Below are 23,081 nucleotides of genomic sequence, written 5' to 3' on the forward strand. Positions count from 1 at the left end.
ATTGCAAGTAGGGTAACACTAAGAACGCTACCTTGCGGGACCCCTTCTTGGAATTTACTTTCTGATAGAGTATTACCAGCTCTAACTTGAAAGTGTCGTCGTGTTAGAAAGGCCTTAATAAACAATGGCAGTTCTCTAAATCCTGATTGATGGATGGTTTTCAGGATTCCATGTCTCCATGCTGTGTCATAAGCCTTTTCAAGGTCAAAGAATATAGTAACATGATGCTGCTTTGATTCAAATGATTCACATAAAGATGACTCGAGATGAATCAAGACATCAGTAGTGGAATGCATTTTTTGAAAACCACACAATGCAGGTGATAAAATAATTTTTTCTAATACCCAAATGAGCCTTGCATTGACCATCTTTTACATAATCTTACAAAGACAAGATGTCAAGGCAATTGCATGGGAACTTGCAGATAAAAATTTGTCCTTTCCGAGTTTTAAAAAGGCTAAAATTAAAGCTAGTTGCCAAACTGATGGGAAACTATGATCACACCAAATTCTGTTGATAATGCTAATTATGAAAAGCTTAGTGTTCTTACATACTGTACATGCTTTATCATTGCAAATGATAAAGCATGTATGTAAGAACACTAAGCTTTTCATAGATACTGTATAACGTTCATCCTTGGAGATGTAGCAACTGCACCACTCGATGATGCCTGGAAATGTGCAGTTGCGGTAAAAAAGTGGGCCATGGGATAAGACTCTTGGGATGTCTATCAGGAGCAATAGGAGGTCTGCATCCCACTTGGTGTGTGGCCAAGGAGTGGCTACCAGTGTCATGCAAAGGCCTGGGGTCACAAAATGACACATTTTTATTAATTTGTATTTTTCATAACATACAAACCTGAGGTCTTTATATATATGGAGAACTTTCAGCGAAGCTGAAGAGTCAGGCCATTAAACTTTTGCAAGGCGGTTATGGTAACAATTACCTAAGGTAAGGGCGGGAGAACTGCCCACCCAACAGTATGCCCTCAATCTCTTCAGTTTACCTTTTGGCCCAGGTAAAAGAACGAGGGGTGGTAAGAGGCAGGCCTTTTACATAAAGACCTCAGGTTTATATGTTAGGAAAAGTACAAATTAATTAAAAATTTGTCATTTGTTCCTACACGAATACAAACCCTCAGTCTTTACATATGGAGACTTGCTATTGGAGGGAGGATTCAAAGTAATTCTCTGAACTGACTAGTGGTTTGGCTCACCTTGTATTCTCTTCCTGGTCATGAAAGAGCAAAGGAAGGATACCATACCTCTGATCTGTTGAACATGTGTGATGTTCAACTGCCAGACTTCTGGGCACTTCAAATAAAAGGAAAGTATGAAAACCCTTGATTCAAAGGGTACAGACGAACCCACAATGTCAAAGACTATATAGCTAAAACCAACCAATTGGCTTGCCCATAGTCAATCCTTCTCTCTCCTTGCTAGAGAGAAGGTAGGAAATGCATCTATTAATCCAAACGAAACTGGGTTATAGACAGGAAACTCAGTCACGCAGATCACCTGCATGCACGCCAGTCCAGCTTGTGATGGCTTGTTCACTCCCCTGTCCACTGGACGAGGACGGAAAGCAGGAGGAAGGTAGGAAGCCAGTCCTGCCCACACCTTCTCCCTGTAGCCACACACCTTAGGCGAGATATGCAACCTGTCCTTAAGAGCATCCACCAAGGATCCAAGGAAAAGGAGTCCAAGGACCCATGAGCAATAACCCAAGGTAAAAAGGTAAGAATGTGAACTGCACAATTACATTCTATCCAATACCAGATCGACGGGTTCTTCCTGAACGCCATACATTGATAGATGACTGTGGCCCCTAGAGATGTTACCTCAAACGTACTGATGGCCACCTAGAAATTGCAGGGTACGTTTGTAAGGTCATTCCCCTAGGCAGAGAAATGATCCCTTTGCCTATGGTCAACACTCCAAGGTAAGAGGATATGAATGTGAATTTCACAAATACATTCTATACTAGTACTCAAACTACATGTCCTTTCTGAATGTGACAGACATATGGATGACTTTGCCTTCTAGAGATCCTACCTGAAACGTACTGATGTCCCGTAGGAAGTTTCATGGTATGCTCAGTTGATTGGTTCCCTAGCTAGAGAAAGGATCCCTTTGCCATCATTTCTCAGGCAGCTCGAAGTTAATGACCTAGTCGTTAGCCTTGCTTAGAAAGACTAGATTATGGGGTAACACAGAAGTCATACTGTCTTTGGTACCAAAGGACCATCGAAGGAAAATGATCAATGTACCTGATCACCTTTGATTTTGTTGAATAAGCAGATCAGAATAGAGCCAACAACAGGAAATTGAGAGAAGAAAGAGTATGATCAATATTTTTTGAGGGTGCGTGAGAACCAGAAGTCGAAGATCAACCGTCCTATCCCATGATTTCATTAAAAAAGTGCTAATATTTCATCCATCTCGCTTTTGATTCCTTGTTGGCCATCGTACCGAAAGTACTTATGTCTGTCTGAGTACTACCACTGTCACAGACCTGATATGGAAGGACATTAGGACCTTCGGGGACCATGTTTTTACCGTGGTGTCATCATCATACTGAGGATTGTAAGCAGCAATTACTGCCTGCATTCCCCAATCCTCATAGGAGTAACGTAACGGCACGAGGACCAAGGACAGGGGCTCCAGACACCCACCCTTGACTGAAAATAAGTTTTAGAACTTAGTCTCCAGATTAGTTGATAGATATACCTGCTCAGACAAGGAACTAAGGTATCTATCAATACACGTCTGATATCATTCCTGGAATACTTAAGACACATGTACTCTAAAGGTCCAACATCTGATAGGTCTTATCTTCTTACCTATCTCGGTAAGGAAGAAAGCAACTAGAAAGAAAAGAGATCAATGTCTCCATCAATTCCACTGTCCTCATCAGTAAGATCTCATCAATTCTGGAAGTGAAAGTGGTTTAGCATAGCTAAGAACCATTGTTTAAAATTCTACAAACATAAGAGTTCTTGAATATTAAGGAGGAGATCAGTCCTCTAAAGATGAGTGCTCTTATATAATGTTAACCAGTCTGGCAGTAGAAAGTGATAAGGTAAAGTAGGCATGCTCAATCACTTCACGTTGCCACAGAAGACAAACTTTGTACACATACATGGACATAAACACCAGTGAGGAACTTGTCTGACATACACCTCTCATCCAGGAGTGTGTCTGATTGATGCTTATGTTGAGCATGCTACTGCAACCCCATTCATCAGCACTGTATACAGAGAAGATGATAGGATGACCCCAGGGATGTCCCATGATAAGATGATCGCATTGTCGACAGAGATGTCCTAGTACTGTCAATGGAATGTGCATTGTCAACAGAGGAGACGTCCTATGAGGAGACCCCCTATGATGACATAAGTTCAATATGCTACTCAAAAGAGGAGTTGCCCTATACAGGCAGTGCCCGGTTTACGACGGGTCCGGCTTACAACGCTCTGAGGTTACGACGCTTTTCAAATATATTCATCAGAAATTATTTCCCTGTTTACAACGCATGTTCCAGGGTTACGACGTGTCGTATGCCGATCCGACGGAAGAAATATGGCTCCAAAATGGCACAATAATAAAAATTTGGAGGCTTTTTTGATGAAAAACTCAATAAAAATGCAGTTTACATCATTTTCAATATATCCAAAGCATTAAAAATAAGGTTTTCTTAGGATTTTTGACGATTTTTCAGTTTACGACGCGGCGTAAAAACGGAACCCCCGTCGTAAACTGGGGACTGCCTGTAATGATAAGACAGCCGCCCCTTTTCCTGTACCTGTTGGAGGATACTGAACTGGGAAAAGATGTAAATGTTTATGTTGTCCCATGGGTGTTAAAATGCATCTTGCTTTGCTGGGGAGCAGAAGATGGGAAGCTTCCAATTTAGTCTGGTGGCAGACATATCTATCATCGGCTGTGCCCACAGGTCAAACAGTCTCTCTGCTACTGGGTAGGGACCATTCTGTCCCCACAACCTGGGAACATAATACTTTTTCAGTGTGGATAATTTAGGGGCAGTAGCTTTCCCGATCTGCTGGGTGCAAGGGAACTGGTCGATCTACAGATTAACAAGTTAACCTCTGCCAAAACACCATGGGAAAGCTCTGACCAAAGTAGCCTTACTGATGGTCTTGCTTCCTGGGCAGAACCCACTATCCACTCTGAAAGAGACTGCTAGTGAAGCTGAAGCAGAAGCCACCTACCTGAGATCAGTAAGCTCACAAATGAGAGAAATGACCTCTTGGAACTGTTGCTCCAGGTCCATAGGTAAAGTTTGGAAGGGGCAGGGCCCTCTGAAATGTGCTGCTCTGCCAGATCTTGTTGGAGAGAAAGTCCTATATAGGAGGAATTGAAGATCTCTGCTTCCACTCCTGTTCCTGTGCCCTGGGTGGAGGGAGCACAGATGACAGACTCCATACCGACTGGAATCACGACAGAGGTTCTGGTTTGAAATCTTGGCAGGGAACTGGAGGAGATGGGTAGAGCAAAGGGAAAGAACATCCCTGTATGACACTCCTCTATAATGAGACGAGAGACTGATCCAGGGGTGGGAGTGGGCATGGTGAGCAGACCTCTTGCGAAAGAGACCAATCCTTATGTACCCTAGGAAAGAAATGAGACCAGTGTGAACATGGAGAAGTCAAGTGGTCTCAACTACAGGAGCTGGAGCTGGCAAGGGAGTAATGGGATGCCCCTCTGCCCCTGATAAACAGCCTTTGACTGGGGAAAGAGGCAGAGGGGACAGAGGAACTTCATTTGTGACTGCCAGGTGCAAGAGGCTTGAAAGGGCAACCTGGAACTGTGAGGCTGGACAAGTTAGTCAGTTAGCAAGGGCACAAGGCCTCTGTGTGGCAAAGAAGATCGCAGTTATCCCAAATTAATATATCCAGGACAAGTTTTTAGAAGCCATATTTCTGTACCATCATCACATTAGCAAACAGATAATACATTTAAATTGCATTAAGTACTGAAACTTGAGGAGAGAACAAGCCATAAACTGTATCCTGTCAGCAGAGAAGAGCCCCAAAGACACTGAGACTATTACTGCCGGTTTATGAGTCAACTTTTGCAACAGAAACACACACATCCATTTGAGCAGCTGACTACCTGGTGGAAGGACGAGGTATAAAGGAGGATGGAGCTTCCCTGGCAATAGATTCCATTGCTAGCAATAGGAGGCATACTTACGAATAACAACCTTGAATGTGGTAAAGTCTTTAGAACTTTTGGTCTCAAAGTGGTGTCCAGAGGTCATGGAGCAATCATAACCATGGCTAGAGCTGCAGCCAGCCATACACAGCATCACTTCCTTATGCATGTAACCCAAAGAGTTTGACTAGGGGTAGTTCAAAGGTCTAGAAGGTGGGAGGGTCATCAGCAGAACAAGAGCAGCTGTTAAAGGTTCAGGCACAGTTCATAAAAGTCTGGATCTTGAAGGTGTCTAAATCCAGTCAAGGAGCTTGATAAATGAAGCCCCATCTGCAAGACACACAGGTCCTCAGGGCTCTTTTTCCCAGGATCCTTGATGATGCTCATAGTATCCTGAGAAGGACTGAACCAAGCCTGCCTGACGGAGGAGAATCTAAACAAGGCACACCAGAAGGGTTGGGGAGGGAGATCATTCCATGGTACTGGGAGAAATTGGAACTACAATAGGGACAGCTCTCCAGGGAATGAAACCGAGAAATCACTAGATGAAGCAGTTGAAAACCAAAGGGCACTAACACAACTTGTGGTCATGAGTAGCAAGCAAGGAGCTTGTAGAAGGGCAAGCTGGATGACAGCAAGACGACTGGTCAGTAGTTCTGGTAATTGGGAAACTCTCTTGTTTCTTTGGATGAGAAGACTAATTCACATCCTTAGAGTATCAGATATATGCTCATGGGAAGAGAAAGTCCAAAACTGAGTCTTGAGAATACCCATAATCATGTCTGATACCAAGGGCTTATGAGGCTAAGGAATGTTGAATAATTCTTGATTGGTGGATGAAGGTCAAAGGAACTGTTTTGAGAGTGACCAAAGGCCTCTGAAGTACTGAAGCAACGGATATTGTGGGAGCAGCTAAAGTCACAGACAGAAAAAAGCAGGGAGGAAACAATATGAGGAGGTGTGCAGGCTGAGGGCCAAGCAGAAACAGTAGCTGCTGGAGGTTTCTGGAAAGGTACTGGAGGTTGAGAGGAACTCACGATGTAAATGGAGGGTACAGTGGAGGAGGCTGCAGGAACAGGAAAGGCAGGAACACAGCAGGACTCAAAGCCTAAGGATCAAGCCAAGAAGGAGAAGGCTGGAGTTTGTGCCAGGACAGGGACCAGTTAAGGCACTTTATTTACATACATGGAATATGATAGGATGGAAGAGCTGTCTAAGCCACTATAACATCTGGGTATAAAGGAGTTGTCAAGTCTACTGGCAAACTTAAGGGGTGGGGGCCACATGAAAATACCATTGCTACTGTGGAACATGGATTCATTTAATCTGGTATAAAATTAAACCATAACTTTGAAGGGGACAGCAAGAAATAAGGGGTTGAAATAAACAAATCAGCAAGAAATAAGGGGTTGAAATAAACAAATCGGCAAGAAATAAGGGGTTGAAATAAACAAATCTAATAAAACAGCAAAAACTGCAGAGATGCTGGAAGTCATGACTAGAAGGTAGCAAAACCAAAAATGATGAATGCACAGTTTTGTGTGGCTAGATGCCTTTTACACTGTGCAACAGTATTATATGACAAATGGGTTGTACTAACAAAAGTATAGGTAAATCCCAATGAACTGGTTTTTATACTTGTACTAACAATGATCTGATACTATCAGTAATGTATTATTAAAATAAAAATTTACCCATATTTCACTGGGAACTTGTATGAGGCTTGTACTTACAGAAAACTTTGGTTATTTAAAAATATGGCAATCCTAGCCATTTGGAAACAAATTTGTATACAGTGTAATGTATTAGTGGAAAAGGGACAGTAAAGTGATAGTGATAATTTTTGGGCAGATCAAGGGAGGGAAACTTATCAACTGTGGAGAAGGTCCAGTTCATAGTTACCTGGCAGTGCGATGGTGATAAATGTTCTTCAATGCTAATGGATTGTAGGCTTTCAGAGCAAGGTACCAACTTTGAGCAGTCCAGCCGATTAATCACCTTTTGGTCTTTTACATCCCAGTGGTATACAACACAGCCTGAAATGATGAAAATATTAACAAATATAAAGTTTTCCTTATTTAAAACATGTAATTACTTTCACTGAAATGAGAGCAATTACAAACTATACAAGATTCTAGCTTAGTTTAAAAGAACTGGAAAAATTAAACATTCATATCCGTACAGGTAACCCAACCTTGGTACTCTGTTTTTACATGCAACTGTGGATAGAATCTACTGTATATTGTAAATCCATAGCTCAAATTCAAAAGAAAATTGATTTTTCAAAGCAAAAGTTTATCAGAAACAAGCATAAAGAAAATTAATTTTTCAAGTACTGTAAATGGAATGCAGTCAATCATAAGAAGAGGAAGGAAAGCAAAACATCAACACAAATTTGTGTTCATGCTTCCATTTTGATAGGCAAATAGGTTATTTACCAGTTGTCTAACTATCAATTTCATCCAGGCTGCAGTTACTCAGTTTTTTCTTACTGCTTCTTCATTCCCTGCTCCAGTCAGGGCATGGACCCTAACACGATTTTTTTAACTGTTGACTTCATTGTTCCTAAGATTACCACTGCTTTCAGAAGATTAGTTGGACTTTTAAGTTTCCTTCTGCTTGGGGGAAGGCCAACAGAGTGCATTGTCCATTCTCATGCCCCTCTGAATATAGACCGATTTTTACTACCCGTTTTATCTAAGGTTTTTGAAAAGGTGCTCTCTAAGCATCTTTGTAGGTTTATTAGAGATAATAACCTGCTGCCAGCATTACAGTTTGGATTTCATAAAGGCCTTGGTACTTGTGATGCACTCTTGTCAATACCTACCATCTTGCAGAGTGCTCTTGATGAAGGTACAGAGGCATACATGGTTTGTCTAAATTTTAGTGCAGCCTTTTGACTGTAAATCATGAAGCACTTATCTACATGCTAAGATTATTGGATATTGATGGATCCTTTACTAATATTTTAAATGAATTTTTATTAGGCAGAATTTAAAGGGTCTGTGTTGATGGCTATATAGTAGCTTTAGTAACGAAATTTCAGGCATTCCTAAAGGTAGTGTTCTTGTACCTTTGCTATTTATTATCTATATACTAGTGACATGTGGCAAGGTCTGGAGAACAAACTTGATTGCATATGCCAATGATGCTACTGTTCTAGCTGTTATTCCTTCTCTGTGCCTTGGGTCTGTGGTTGCAGAATCCTTGAATAGAGACCTGGCACATATTCATGAGTGGATTAGGCTTTGGGGCATGAAGCCTAACCCTTCTAAGATCAAAGTATCCTAGTCAATCCAGAGCGCTTGTGCCTTTGCAGCCTGATTTACATTTAAATGGTAAAGTTTTAAATGTCAGTACTCTTTTAAGATCTTGGACGTAACTTTTGATAAGAAACTTATGTTTGAAAAGCATATCCATAATATTGCTTCCTCTGTCTCTCAAAAAGTTAGTATCTTGCAAAACTGTTATAGAATGTTTCAGGATAAAGAAAGCTATTATATCTAAGTGTTTTAACTATGTTCTTCTTCCTTGTTTGGAGTACTGTTTTCTAGTGTGGTATTCTGGTGCTGACTCTTGTCTAAACCTCTTGGATACAGTTATGTCATCAGTCAAGTATATTTTGCCAACTCTTAATGCTGACTTGTGGCATAGACATAAAATTGAGTTAATTTACTTTGTTAAAATATACTACAATGACAAACATTCTCTGCACCCTACCTGACCTAGCAGACTTTGCTTGCAACAACAGGAAGGCTGCTGCAGCAAACTTGTGACATTTTCAAGCAACAGGTTTATTACTACTGTACTCAGTTTGCTAGGAGTTTTATCTTGGCTACAACTAAAATACGAGTTCACCATGTCACTAGGTCATCTACATAAAGCAGCTTTGAGGACACTTTCTTTTCTGTAATCTTATATAGCTTCCCATTACAATGATTAGCAGTAAAAGGTTCAAGGCTAATCCTTGACAAACACCAATATTCATAACAAAGTCTAATGGTGCACCTTTCACTCTCTACCTTTATATTTTGTGTTGGTAATGTAATATCACTGTTTTCATGTCTTTCCTATATCCTCTACCTTAGTATGCCCATCTAATTGTTTGTCCTCAGTCAAATGCTTTTTCAATATCCACACAAACATGGTATAAGTTCTTCCTTTATATTTTTTCTTCTAAGTGCTTTATTATAGACTGCTTTTTTTGTTGCTCTCTTTGGAATGAAGCTAAACAGACAATTATCTGTTTAAAGAAGTTTCTTCAGCCTTTTATCTAGCATCTTCTCTAATATTTCATAGCATGCTCAAGAAACTGTATTTCTCTAATATTTCCACATTGCAGTGTATCCCCTTTTACTTTGTATATCTTTATTGAGAGGCTCTTTCCCTTTTCTTGTTCATTACACTATATTTTGAAGAAATAAGGCTAAACATCATATGTAACAGGTAACAGTCAAAGGAGATGGTCAAAAGTGAAATGTATAAAGGGGATAAGGGATTTTTTATGCCTAAAATGTATAAACAGCAAATACAATGAAGAGAGCCAAGGAGGATAGAGTCATGCTGTGAAGGAAAGGTAGGCCTTTGAGCTGGTAGAACCTTTCTGTTGCCTTGATAACATACTTTACTGTGAAAGTGAGATGCAGTAAGGAAGAATAGGGTAGTAACAGACAAGATGAAGTGGAAAGCGATTGCCTGACCATTGGTAAATGACTGCATCCTATTAGTAAACTGAACAAAAACCTGTCTCCTCCACACAGAGATGATTGGTCACTTATGAAGAGAATTTGCTTAATTCTGAAGGGTTGTGACTGCAAAATGGTGAAATTCATGGGTGAAGTGTGTTGGAGAGACCATTCTATAAATAAAGTTACTGAAAGACCTAAACCAAAAACAAATTTTGGAGAGGACTGGTTTAGTTGTGTTTGTTACAATACTCCCTTCGTCAAGATACATGTTAACTCCATGAAAAAGAAAAAAGGCCTGTTAAATTGAATATGTATTCAGTTTAGACCATATCAACCTGTCGAAAAGAGCATACTAAGGCTTCAAAAATTTAATATATCCCTGCAGTGTACTAAAACAAGTTAAAGACTTACATTGTTCATAGATACATGAACTAAGTGCATAGAATTAACTTACCTGGATACACATAAGACCACATGGAATTTCTCAAATGAGGCAAGACACTTGAGGGATTTTGTGGGGAATGCAGAATCAAAACATCACATGCATCACTTGTAGGAGGTGGTGTAGAAGTAGAAAAGTGGGACACAGCATCCTGACTAGTAACCAGGCCATCATCACGTAAAGAAAAGATGCTCATAGTGCCTTCACTTCCACCACACCACAATGACCTTTAGAGGAAAAGCTCATGTAAATGACGTTTTAATTGATGCTTAAAATTCTAAACAGTGAAAATACTTGAAAACTCTCCAAAAGTAAATGTTATGACAAAAATTACCAAATGTAATACAGACTATGCAGTATAATCAAAACATATGTCAATATACATTTTAAGTGTGCTGCATTTTATATTGAGTAGATTATAAATAACCTACTTAGATTACAGTTAAAATTAAATTACTTCTCTAAAAATGATCAAATGAAATTGCAAAACCAAAATATACTCAATGAACATGTGAATGATGTATATACAGTATATACATATTGAATAAATTATTTGCAGTACTGTACATAATTATCATAATGCTGAATTCCCTTGAGGGGTATAACTGGGAATATAGCTGTAAATCAGGTGTGTTGATTGTTACTTTAGAAACTTTGGTGGCTAATAAAACTGCCATTAACACTGGTGACAATCCCCATATTATGTGCTCTACTTCCCACAGAGGGAAGAAGAACCTATTCCTTTAACCCCTTCCCTGATTATCCCAAGTAGTCTCAGGATTTACTACTATGTACTGTATTCTTCTTACAATCATGAGAATAATCATAAAATATCCCTGATTATTTCTGTCTTCCCAATTTCACTTGTTCTTTGATGAATACCTGTTTTCTATATTTCCTCTCCCCATATGAAATGTTTAGTAAGAATTTTTATCAATAAATGGCTGTGTGTATTGTTTACTTTATGACCCTGGGGAGAATTTCGCAGGAGCATCTGACTCCATGCCAGACGCTGCTCCTGCAAAATTCTCTCCAAGTTCATAACTTTCAAACATGGAAAAAATACTAAATTCTGAATGCTGCATGAATCTAAATTTTATTTTCTTCTTTTTACCTCTCTAACATCTGAAGTAATTCTTTATAATACTGCATGATTTAAAAATACAGTGAAAACAGTATAATCTATGACTCCCAAGTTAACCTGGGAACGTAAACTATTTCAGTTTAATAGTTTTGTAAGTTTTATTAATTTTTCAACAAATATTATGGACTACATATTAAAAACCAACTTGCAAACAATACAAGATACAAATTGCCATCCAGAACATAACTTGTTCGAAAGTTGGGTAGTGACTGTACTACTAAACAAGACTTTTATTTTGCAGATCTGAGCATGAGACACAAAATTACCCATTCATAGCACAGTATTTATATATAAAATGAAAGGGCAGTCTCATTTTGGGGAGGATCCCCTAGTGAAGCAGTTGCACTGGGGGGTATACAGAAACCAACAGTTTCAGTCAACATTCTGTGCTACTGTAATACTGGCAGAGGTATGAGAAGTCCTAGAAAGTGAGGCAGAGATCTACCATTTTAGGAGTTACTCACCCTCACTAAGCAAACACTGTTGTTATCTTGTGGGTTGATTTGTCAATACAGAATGGGTACTTTCTTTGCTAACAGCACATGGAAAATATTAGTTTAGATATTGTATACATTAACACTATGGCATTCAGAGAATACCTTTAATTCTATATGACTGGAAAAAATTTAAAAATCACAACTAATGAATATAAAATAAAGACCACTTACCATGCTGATGGTATATGAGCAACAGCTAAACAGTGAATTTGTTGAGTAGAACCAGCCAATTCTGTCATAACAAAACTCCCTTCACCTAAGACTGGTGATGTTGGTGTAACATCAGAACTACACAAGAAAAGCCGACCATTGCAGAGTGCAACAGCCACTCGTCCCAAAGCATGTATGCTGCAGAGTGACCGTACAGGGGATGACTGTGGAGCATCAGGCTCAAGGCAGTAGCTAAAGACCCTACTGTAGTCAACCATGCTGCAAGGACAACAGAAATGTAACTGTAACAAACAATGAGCAAATTTTCTAAGCAGAGGATTTTTCACACTATCAACAAACACTTTCTTGGTATCATTATGAGTGGCATCTGATTAATGATAGACAACACACATCTACAGCTTCAACTGTTCTTTCTTTAATTCATACTAAATGTCTACAATACACTTCTGTCATTTCCAACCTTAGCTTTAACATGCACTCCAAATTTAATTTCTATCTTCAGTACACATCCTGTTACTTGTCTTGCTTTATCTATTCTCTGACTCATCTCTTCCCTAATTCTACAATCATTCACTACATTTACTCCCCCAGAGACCTACATAAATCAACTGCTTCCATTTTCCAAGCTCCATACTTAAAATTCATTGCTCCTTCTCTTTTTCCATTTTTGTTCATACCTTTTTTTTCACATTTATTCTCAACTTCCTCCTCTTGCTAACACTTCTAAATTCCTTCACTAGTTTTTGCAGTTGCTCTTCACTAAATCTAATCACTAATGCACCATCTGCAAACATCAGTCATTCCACACTTCATTCACAGCCAATTTTCTAAGCATAATTTTGCCCTCGCATCTATTGTTCTTTCAGTGACTTCTCACATCATTCCACCCATATGTTATAATATATAGCCATGGAGACATGACACACCTTGTCTCAGCCCCATATTGACATTGAACCAGTCACATTCCAGATTACAAATTAAAATACACTGATATGGAAAGAACAGTTTGGGCTCAAGGCAAGAAGGAAGGTACACAGATCACTTTTATGATGACTCAGTTACACGAAAGGTTTGAAAGTAGAGGGAAAAAGCTAAAAGTGGCATACATGGACTGAGAAAAAGCTTAAGTGGAGGATTCCTGAGGATGTCATAGTGTACAAGATATGTTATTTGGAGAAATTATTTCTTTGTGCGTTATATGTAGACAGAAAAAGAACTGCTTTGATGAAAAAGTGTATCTGAGAAAAGGTGTTATTAACCAATGACTATTCAATATTTTTATGGATGGAATGATGCAAAAAGTTGAGAAAGGAAATTGGTTGTGAGTGCCAGTGTGAACTGGGTGATATACGCGAATAATACGTTACAATACTGATTATGACTGGTGAAAAGAAACTTCTGAGACTAGTAAAAAAATTAAAAGGCGTGTGTAGGTGGATAAACAAAATGTGAGCAAGAGTAAGGTTATAAGGGTAATTGGAGGTCATTAACAAGGACTGCTGAATGTTAATATGGATGGTATCAGAATGGAAGTGGCTGATTCTGAAGGATATTTAGGGTTAAATATAAAATGTGGTAGCAGAAGAAAAGAAGAGGTGAGTCTCAGAAGGAAAGAAGGTATCAGGGTGTGGGAAAAACATTGGGAAGAGAAGAGATTGTGGGAGTATACAAAGGTGCTGCTGAGCAAACTCTCCTTCATTGAGGTGAGTGTGGATGTTAAATGTGTGGAAGATATGTGGCTGAAGATACTGGGATGAATTTTTTGCATAATGTATGAGGATTCAGAAGAACTAAAAGTGTGAGAAATGTAGACTTTCATCGGTGAAATGATAACTTAGAGTTTTCTGATGGTTTGGTCATACAAATCAAATGGAAGGTAAGCTGATGAAAAAGTGTATAACTTGGAAGTGTTATGAAGGAGGATGAGAAGACAGAAAGTGTTGGAGAAATGTGAAAGAAGTACTAGAAAGAAAGATTGTTCCTACATGTATACAAACCCTCGGTCTTTAATTATGTGATTCACTTTCAGCGCAAGCTGGAACCGGCTGTTAAAACTTAAAACAAGGTTATTATTGGTGGTTGGCTAACGACAGCAGGGGTGCTACAGTAGACCTGCCATCCAGTCATTCTATTCTGCTATTTTTTGTTATTTTCACTCTTTCTTGCTGTGTAGTTATTCCTACACAGTTATGCTACATAGTTGTTTTCAACTCGTGTTAGCCTATGAGCCTTACTCTTTAATTCCCTCTCTAACTTGGTTTTGCCTCTTTGTTATAACACAAACCCGGCTTGTTCTTAGCCTTGGTATTTGTTCATTTATTCTGTTATATCTTTATTCTATTATGCACCCAAGGAGAGAGGCCTGTCTCTCGCCTGCCAACCATTCTAGTTCTAGATGTCTTCTTCTACATCTTTTTTCCGTTTTTTCAGAAATGTTTTCTCTCTGAACAAGCAGAGTTTTTCTTTTGACTACACAATTATTTGGAATGTTGTAATGTTTTACTCTTTCAGATTATGTAGAGATTGAGAGACATCGAGACAGAGGAGGGTTCTTGTGCTACAGTGTGGTGATTTCGTAACCGTTGCATGAAGCCTCTGCTTGCCTTCCAGCATGGATCCCCTCTCTCTTGACTCGAGGAAGGAGCAGAGGTTATGTTGCAAGACCTTGAGACAAAGTTTCCGATTTCGACACGTCGTCTCCAAGACCAGTAGCTGTTATGTCTATGGTTCCTGTCTACAGTTCTTGCTCCATCTCCGGTGGGGATTTCTACACTCCCTCACCTCCTCTCGTTCTAGTTCCTTCCCCTCCCTCGCTCTTTTCATTGTCGTATGCTGTGTCGCAGTTTCTCTGTCTTCTTTCTTACCCTTCTAGAGACGTTGAGTGGAAGAATACATTGTGACTGGAAGAAAACTACTCATCATTGGTACTGCAGCCAACAAACCGTGTTCAGCCATTTGTTTCGGTGCAGGTGTGTGTGCCTCAGTTTCAAGAGCTACTTCACCCCCCCCCTCCCCCCCCCGGCTTTCGAACATTGGATTCATGATTCAAGTCTTGGGCTTATGACTTCCTGTCATTCAGCCTGATCTGTCAGGTGATCAACAGTGTATGAGCATTTTTTTTTCTAAGGACCCTAAAGCTACCAAGTGTCTGAAGGCCTTTTGCATTACCACTTAGGATTTCACCTCCAGACTAAGTGCCAACACCTTTTTGTTTCCGGCTTGGCCAAGAAATGGTGTCTAGAATCTCCATTTCTTTTGAGTTTATGTATGATCAAACAGACATATTCCACAGCTGACATGGTGGACAATATGTTCCAGGCGAGACTTCATAAGGTCACGGACACTGGTCTGCCCCTAGCATTCAGGAAGAACCTCTCAGACAGGTACTAAGGACAGGAATGCGTCACAACAGACCACATTTGCCAACTTTTTACCTTCGGGAGGTTGCCCATAGATCCTCCGACTCTTTTTCTTTGGGTTCTGCGGTGGCTGCTCAACAGTCGGGCATGTAGATCACCCAGCTCTTGAGGACAGGTAGCATCTCGCCTAAAAAAGTTAAGCATACCTTGGTTTTACCAGACCACTGAGCTGATTAACAGCTCTCCTAGGGCTGGCCCGAAGGATTAGACTTATTTTACGTGGCTAAGAACCAATTGGTTACCTGGCAACGGGACCTACAGCTTATTGTGGAATCCGAACCACATTATAGCGAGAAATGAATTTCTGTCACCAGAAATAAATTCCTCTAATTCCTCATTAGCCGGCCGGAGAATCGAACTCAGGCATCTTGCCTAAGCTGTACGGTTGCAAAAGAGGGGGGTATGTGTGGGACTGGCCTCCTACCTTTCTCTTTTATACCTTCTTCTCCCAGTGGGCAGAGGTATGGTTTACAAGCTGTCATGTGCTGGACGAGCATGCATGCAGGTGTTCTAGATGACTGAGTATCCTATCTATAATCTAGCTCTTTTGGATTAATAGATGCAAGTCCTACCCTCTCACTAGCAAGGGGAGAGAGAGACTGACACTGAATAAACCCGACAATATGAGTTCATCCTAGCCTTTCTTCGAATCAATGATGCTACATCCCATTAATTCAAAAGGCCAAGAAGTCTGGCAGTTGAACACTGCACATGTTCAACAGATCAGACGTTGGGTCTCCTTCCTTTGCTCTGACATGACCAGGGAGAGAGACCCCAGGTGAGGCAAACTACCAGTCAGTTCAGAGATTTGCCGAGAATCCTCCCACCAAGAAATAAGTCTCCCATATGTAGTTAGTTAGTTATAAATGATTTGAAAGACCAAGGGTTTGTATACATGTAGGAACAAAAGACAAATTTTTAGAGTAATCTGTATTTTTCCTAGCATGCAAACCTGAGGTCTTTACATAAATGGCCCACCTCTACCACCCCTCATTCTGCTACCTGGGCCAAAAGGTAAAGGGAATGCATATGACTGAATGGTATTCTGTCATCAGCTGGGCCAAAAGGTAAAGTGAATGAGTACGACTGGATGACAGGTCTACCTCCCCTGCCGTCGGCAGCCAACTACCAATAATAACGTTGTTTTAAGTTTAACGGCTGGTTCCAGCTTGTGCTGAAAGTAAATAATCCCATGTGTAAAGACCTCAAGTTCGTATCTTAGGAAAAATACAAATTACTTTAAAAGTTCGTCATGTTTTAACAATCAAGAAATGCTAAAGTTCATGGAACGTACAGGCATGTGCAGAAGAGTTGAAACATTGCTACTGATGAAACTTCAGTGTAGGTTTATGAAGCTGCTAGTGTTGTGAAAATTTTCTGCACATGGTATTCATTCACAATTCAGAAGTTAACAGTAAGCAATGGTAAAAATATAAATAGTGAAAATAGTGACAATGAGTACATTAAGTATGCATTTCAGCATTATAATTTGCATCTGATTAGACAATATGATTCAAATACTGGTCAGAGTAACAAATTAAAGAAACCTGAAAAAGGTACATAATACTGTGTATCTTTTAATTAAAACTGAAATTTGTTTAGCACCTGATACAAATTAAATTTAGTTATAGTAATGCAATAGACACTGCTCTGAAGCTTTTTGAGAATGTCAGAATTTGTAATGAAATAATTCTGACAAGTAGAAATTATATCAAATATAATTTAGGTTAAAATTTCCTATTTGATTTTCCTTCATCTTCACTTTTTAATGACTAAATTTTCTTTCTGCTTGGTTTACCTGCATCAGTGGAGTTATACCTTTTTGACATATTGTTTTGTTCCTTTAATTAATTACACAGTTATAAGCTTACAAAGTAATGAGGCTTCAGATTATTAAAATGATCACTTTCTGTGAAACATGTACTGTACTCCAAACCCACAAAGTTAAGCCCATCCACAAATTATTTTTTTCTGATGCAACTACAAGTTTACGCTACAAAGAAAAGCTTTAAACAGAAAAATAAGCTTTACTCTACAACCAACAAACGAGTCTGTTCCATGTACATTTTCTCTTCTAGCTTTCTGTACTTCTTTCACCCTACTCTTTACATTACCTATTTCACTCTTTAACAATTTCTATGTTATAGTTTCCATTTTTTAAATCTTTTAGGTTTATCATTTTCTATCTATTTACTTGATCTTCTCTTATTGTTTTTACTGTTATTTCTTTCATATAATAATGTTGTTTACTGTCTTAAAACTTACTTGTAACCATGGATATTTCCAGCATTGTCTCCAAGCCACACATATTGTCCAACACAACACATAGCAGTAATGGCATCAGGCAAACCTTCAATACTTGTGTATCCATTCCATCCCCACTCTCCTGCCCCAACCATGTCAAGCTGTGGAGATGTACGACTAACCCACACACTGCCTTGGTCACGAACCACTAACTCTCCGTCTGTAATAAAATTCAAAAGTTAAGTCACGTACACCTAACTCTAACTTAATTCTGGCAATTTTGAATTTTTTATATTGAATAAAATAAAAAGGATGTGTGTTTTAAATTTAATTTTCTTCAAAATTTCATTACTGAGAAATTGTGAAAGGAAAATATTTCGTATTCCAAGGCTCCAAATTAAAACAGAAAGTCAGCTTAAACTTTCAGTACAATGGGAATATTTTCTAATAAACACCCTTATACAATAATTCACTTAATTCAAGCTAGTGAAACAATTAAGCACAACAACTGACACCCCAATGAAGATTATAAGTATTTGCACAGTATGTTTGCCATACTCACTTCAGATTAATGAAAAAAGTAAAATGACAGGTTATTTTTTATGCATTAACATCAATGAGCTTACATACTGGATATCATAACTGACAGAATTAAAACATTCATTTACTGTATATTTCCTTGTATAAGACGACCTTTAGATAAGACAAGGTAAAAAATTATGGCAAATTTTCATGAATTTATCTCATATCTGTAGTATAAGACTACTGCTAAATTACAAAACCATCTGTGTACTGTATAGACTACCTTTTGCAACAACAGACATTTTATGAAATAAAGGTTATGTAAAAATGTTATTACAAATGCTGTTTTACTTACTGTATCCTTAGAAATTCAAAATATAAAGGTTATGTGCAATCCAAAATTGTGTTATTTACCACCAAGATGATAAAGAATTCTTAATGAAAAATGAATCCAGTATTATATTATCCTAAATGTTATTACTACCATTAAAATTTCTGAAAGGTTACCAAGATGAAGGATACTGTGAGTGCAACTATAACTCGATGTTTACATTTTCTTAGCTGGGCTCGCATAGACAAAGTTGATTTCATTGATATGGAGTTATTCCTTGAATAGGCTATTTACTATGAAGTAATGCCAATAATACATAAAGTAAAAATGGTTTTATTACCTTTACAGTATTATCAGTTTATTTTATGTTGAATCTTTTCATGTATGCCGGTGGTTATTGCACCAAGACCGAGGCTAGCCTACCAATAAACATCACTTAGAATTCAAAGTTTGATTTTTGGAATGGTAATATACGACGACTCCCAATTTTTAGGGATGAATTTTAGTATTTAAAGGTTGTCTTATATGCAGAAATATATGGTACATAAGAAAATTGTAACAAACCTTCATCTTTTACTAAGATAGGTGGAACTCTAATGGCATCCATTATATTCAGTGAATGATCAAGTGATGCCACATCAAGTAGGTGAGTGAACTCAGGGGCTGAGGCAATTGACACAATCTGGGAAGCTGATGGTCTTAGCCTTGGTTGTTGTGACCAGCACATTACCATAAGGTCCAACACATATACTGGGTATTCTGTTTCCTGTGGAAATAATAAAGACACATCATATACTTTCAGTTCAAAATAAACAGTGGTTAAAGCAAGAATAACAATATACTGTTTGATGGACAAAAAATAAGATATTTACCCTATGAGTAAGAGCTGGTCTTCCTCCTTCTAAAACATGTTCCTTAACATTATCACAGTGTTCATATGGCTGATGAGTAGTTAACAACTCATACATAAACATACCAAATGAGAAACAGTCAACCTGGAAAGGAATAAAGAAAATTACGACAAACAATTTCATATCTGACATCAAATATACTGAGACTGAAATGATTTATAAATCCTAAAGAATATTTTTACAGAAAATAAAAATATGGATGGCAACTTAAAATCCAGTTACAAAAAACTACTATTATGAGCCATGAAGGTATATAGTTACACATCTATAGTTCTTCAACTCAGGAGAGAGTGTATTATGAGCCATGAAGATATATAGTTACACATTTATAGTTCTTCAACTCAAGTGAGAGTGTAAAGTAATTTTTTTATGGAAAATTAATTATGAATACAAATACATGAAATAGTGCAGTTTCAACCTTTTACTGCTGCTGTCAATTATAAATCAAAAACCAATGCATAATAAGATAGGGGCAGTTTTAGCTTGCCTCCTCAAGGAAAAAGACAGTTATTCAACATACTTATTTAAGTAAGCACTTCAAAGTGGCTACATACTTTTGCCTATCACATTACTGTACTTGAGAACACTCACCAAAAAATACACATATTTTCTATGAGTCTTGTGTTTGTGTGGCAACATAACATACATACTGTAATTTGCTTATTCATTTTTTCATCCCTTTGCAGAACATGGGCATCATATACCTGAACTCATGGCACCAATGATATGTCTATTTTCTTGCCAGTTCTGTATATCTTGGTTCTGCACTGCCTTTCTGATCAACATTATGATTCTCTGCCAGATATATCGCTTTCCTTGGACCATTCAGGCTATGTTTTGGGTTACCTTAGGCTGTTCTAATCTGTCAGTGATCACCATGCCCTTAATGAAATTTTATATTCCAGTCACTAATCCAAGTTGGCCTTCTGTTGTCTCTGGGTTGGTAACTGGACTCACTTTGACATCTAGAATAGCTCCCTCTTTTGGGATTCATGCAGTCCCCTCCAAGGGCCAAAAGGTGCTCTGAGCCTATCTTCAAAACACACAGTCCATTCATCCTTCTACCACTCAACTGTTCCAGCATATGGAATTGTCAAGATCTGCCTTTAGTGGAGAATGTTTTGTCTTGGCCATGAAGGTTCTATCTATACCTGTGCTCTGATATCCTACAGGAACCTTCCCTCCCTCAGGACTATGTCTCTGGACACTAGTGCCCTTCATCTCTAGGTTATGGATACTGGGCATGGCCATGCCTTCTGCTGCAGTTTTTTCCTAGTGCTGTCACTCTGAATGCTGTGGATTTGCCTCCTTTGTGGCTTATCACTTGCTATCCATGTCCTCATCTTGAAAGTAGGGTACAGTACTCAACTTACTTTTCTTCATATTCCTTCATCTATCATCTGGTACCCGAGACCATTTCATCTGTCATCTGGTACTCGAGACCATTTTTACATATATTCACAGCTTTAAGCCCCTCAGTTTATGGGTTTTCTTCCACTGCAGACCTATTATTTATGGGAGTACCCAATGTTTGGAGATCCTTCCATTGCAAATCTTTAAACATAAAGCACTTATGTTGAGCCTGCCCTTGCCAGCTTCCAGTCTTCTTTCCTTCATATGGACTTCTACCAGTGACATCTTTTGTGGGCTTATTTGGTTTATCCTCCTTCCTAAATAGCAATTTATTGCCCTCGTTCTTTCCCCACTCTCTCAGATGGAGATGGGCACATTAGAACGAGGAGCACTGATAAGTACATCAAGCAATAGGGAGTTGGTTAAGCATTCTTTTTGGAACTTCCTGCTTTGTGCAACTGTATGTTTCTTGCATTGTGCAACTGTATGTTTCTTGCATAGTTGAAAGGTTATTTTATGATAATGATATTGTAAAAAATGTTTTACTATGAAAACAAAACAGTTTTATCACTGATGTCTCACCTTTTCTGTATACTCTTCTTCACCATTGTGTCTCATCATCTCTGGAGCCATAAACCCTTCTGTTCCTCCAAAACCTTTTGTACCAGTGGGCAAGCTGGACCGACTGATACCTATAAAGCAAGAAGAAATTATTAACCTACACTAAACCTGTGTTCCACTAAAGATATTCATTACCTTTCCCTCAAGAATGGTAGGTTTTTGCAGTGATTGTTATTATTTATTGTAATATACTGTAATAAAATATTGACAAAAGATGCAAATGCAGTATTTACATTATATGAGATAAAAAAATTTTCAATGTATTGTATCACTGCATGCCTTATTATTCCCAGCAATGTGCAGTGCATAACTAACTCTTATTCACAAACACAATGAAAAATAACTTGCATGTTTCATATATACAAACCTCCTATTTTTGCTAATGTTAGACCCAGTTACAAATTGTAAGGTTCAATTAGAATTTTATGTGTCCATACGAATTACATTGCCAAACTTTCAATTTTACTAATGTCGAACAGCTATATTCATGAACAAAAATCTCATCTCTGAGTGCTTCAGCTGTCCTTTTATCTGACTGGAAATTATTATCAAGTTTGTATTCTGTACCAATATCTTGGTTACTGAGTCTACACTCTCAAGAGATTGTAACCCAGGCTTGAAGCAAATTTGTATATCGGTGCAGAAGTACTCACTCATAGTTGAGAATTTATGAGATGATGATGATGATAACTGTGACTATTAGCAATAGTGAGAACATGTTCATCTATCTATGAGTCAACATCTTTTCTGCTTAATCCTTAGTCAGGGGTGCTGTTTGCTGAGCCTCCACTGCTCTACAAATTGAGCCTTGTGCTCTACCAAGGCACCCAGACTTTTTACTCTAATCATGTTCAGGTGGTTTGCTGTACAGTGAACTGGACCCTTATCATCATGAATGATTTTCATGTGATTTCGTACTCCTCTCAGAGAAGGACAACCTGCTAACCCATTCACTGTGGATTAATTGGTACTGTCTCCCTACAACTAGGTCCTTCTTGAAGTTGCTTTGGCAGGTGAGTTGTTACACACTCCTTAGCTGACTTCAATGTCTATGGCCACCACCCTGACAACCCTTGGTGTCTCTTCCTTTGGTCATTTCTCTATGAGTCATATGCTTCAAGTGGAGATTCAATTATCCTCCCATAAGAGGAGGGAAAAGTCTGCTAAAATGGGAATAACAGCAAAGAGAAGACATATCTCTTCAGTGAAATTAACCAAAGAAGTTCAAATAAACTTTATAAAGATCCTTTGCTTTTCATTTTAGGATCTGAAAATCCAGTGACGTTTCCTGCGTAACACACCTCTTGCTAAAATTGAGGATTAACTACAAGTATGAGAGTACCATGTTTTATAAGCATGTATTCTAAAAGCTGTATTCTACCAACACTATAAAAAAGAAAACTCTGAAAACAGGCAGGATAATTGGGAGATACGGGACTCATTAAGGATGTCTGTACAAAAGAGTCAACAGAAGAGTCAATTCTCAGAACCTTGCCTTTGGGGTACAGAACATAAATTATATAAAATCATCATCATTACTTAAGCTATGTCAAAAAGTTAG

The 23,081-nt window shown here is 38.5% G+C and overlaps 1 protein-coding gene and 1 long non-coding RNA gene across 18 annotated transcripts in view; one reads left to right on the forward strand and one right to left on the reverse strand.

Moving 5' to 3' along the window:
• LOC136848623 (uncharacterized) overlaps positions 1 to 18,705 on the forward strand; it is a 52,837-nt gene extending 34,132 nt beyond the window's left edge. The window contains exon 2 of the long non-coding RNA XR_010856071.1: positions 17,826 to 18,705. This is a non-coding gene — a long non-coding RNA (uncharacterized lncRNA). The remainder of the gene's footprint in view (positions 1 to 17,825) is intronic.
• Lrrk (Leucine-rich repeat kinase) overlaps positions 1 to 23,081 on the reverse strand; it is a 660,345-nt gene that overhangs the window by 25,294 nt on the left and 611,970 nt on the right. For all 17 annotated transcript variants that reach the window (XM_067121011.1, XM_067121010.1, XM_067121012.1 and 14 more), the window contains 7 exons: positions 21,482 to 21,591; positions 19,508 to 19,630; positions 19,200 to 19,401; positions 17,804 to 18,002; positions 12,120 to 12,377; positions 10,320 to 10,534; positions 7,080 to 7,213 (listed from right to left, as the gene is read on the reverse strand). In XM_067121011.1, coding sequence (XP_066977112.1) covers positions 7,080 to 7,213; positions 10,320 to 10,534; positions 12,120 to 12,377; positions 17,804 to 18,002; positions 19,200 to 19,401; positions 19,508 to 19,630; positions 21,482 to 21,591 — 1,241 coding nt within the window. The remainder of the gene's footprint in view (positions 1 to 7,079; positions 7,214 to 10,319; positions 10,535 to 12,119; positions 12,378 to 17,803; positions 18,003 to 19,199; positions 19,402 to 19,507; positions 19,631 to 21,481; positions 21,592 to 23,081) is intronic.

The sequence above is a fragment of the Macrobrachium rosenbergii genome, chromosome 19, assembly GCF_040412425.1.
Source record: "Macrobrachium rosenbergii isolate ZJJX-2024 chromosome 19, ASM4041242v1, whole genome shotgun sequence".
NCBI lineage: Eukaryota > Metazoa > Arthropoda > Malacostraca > Decapoda > Palaemonidae > Macrobrachium > Macrobrachium rosenbergii.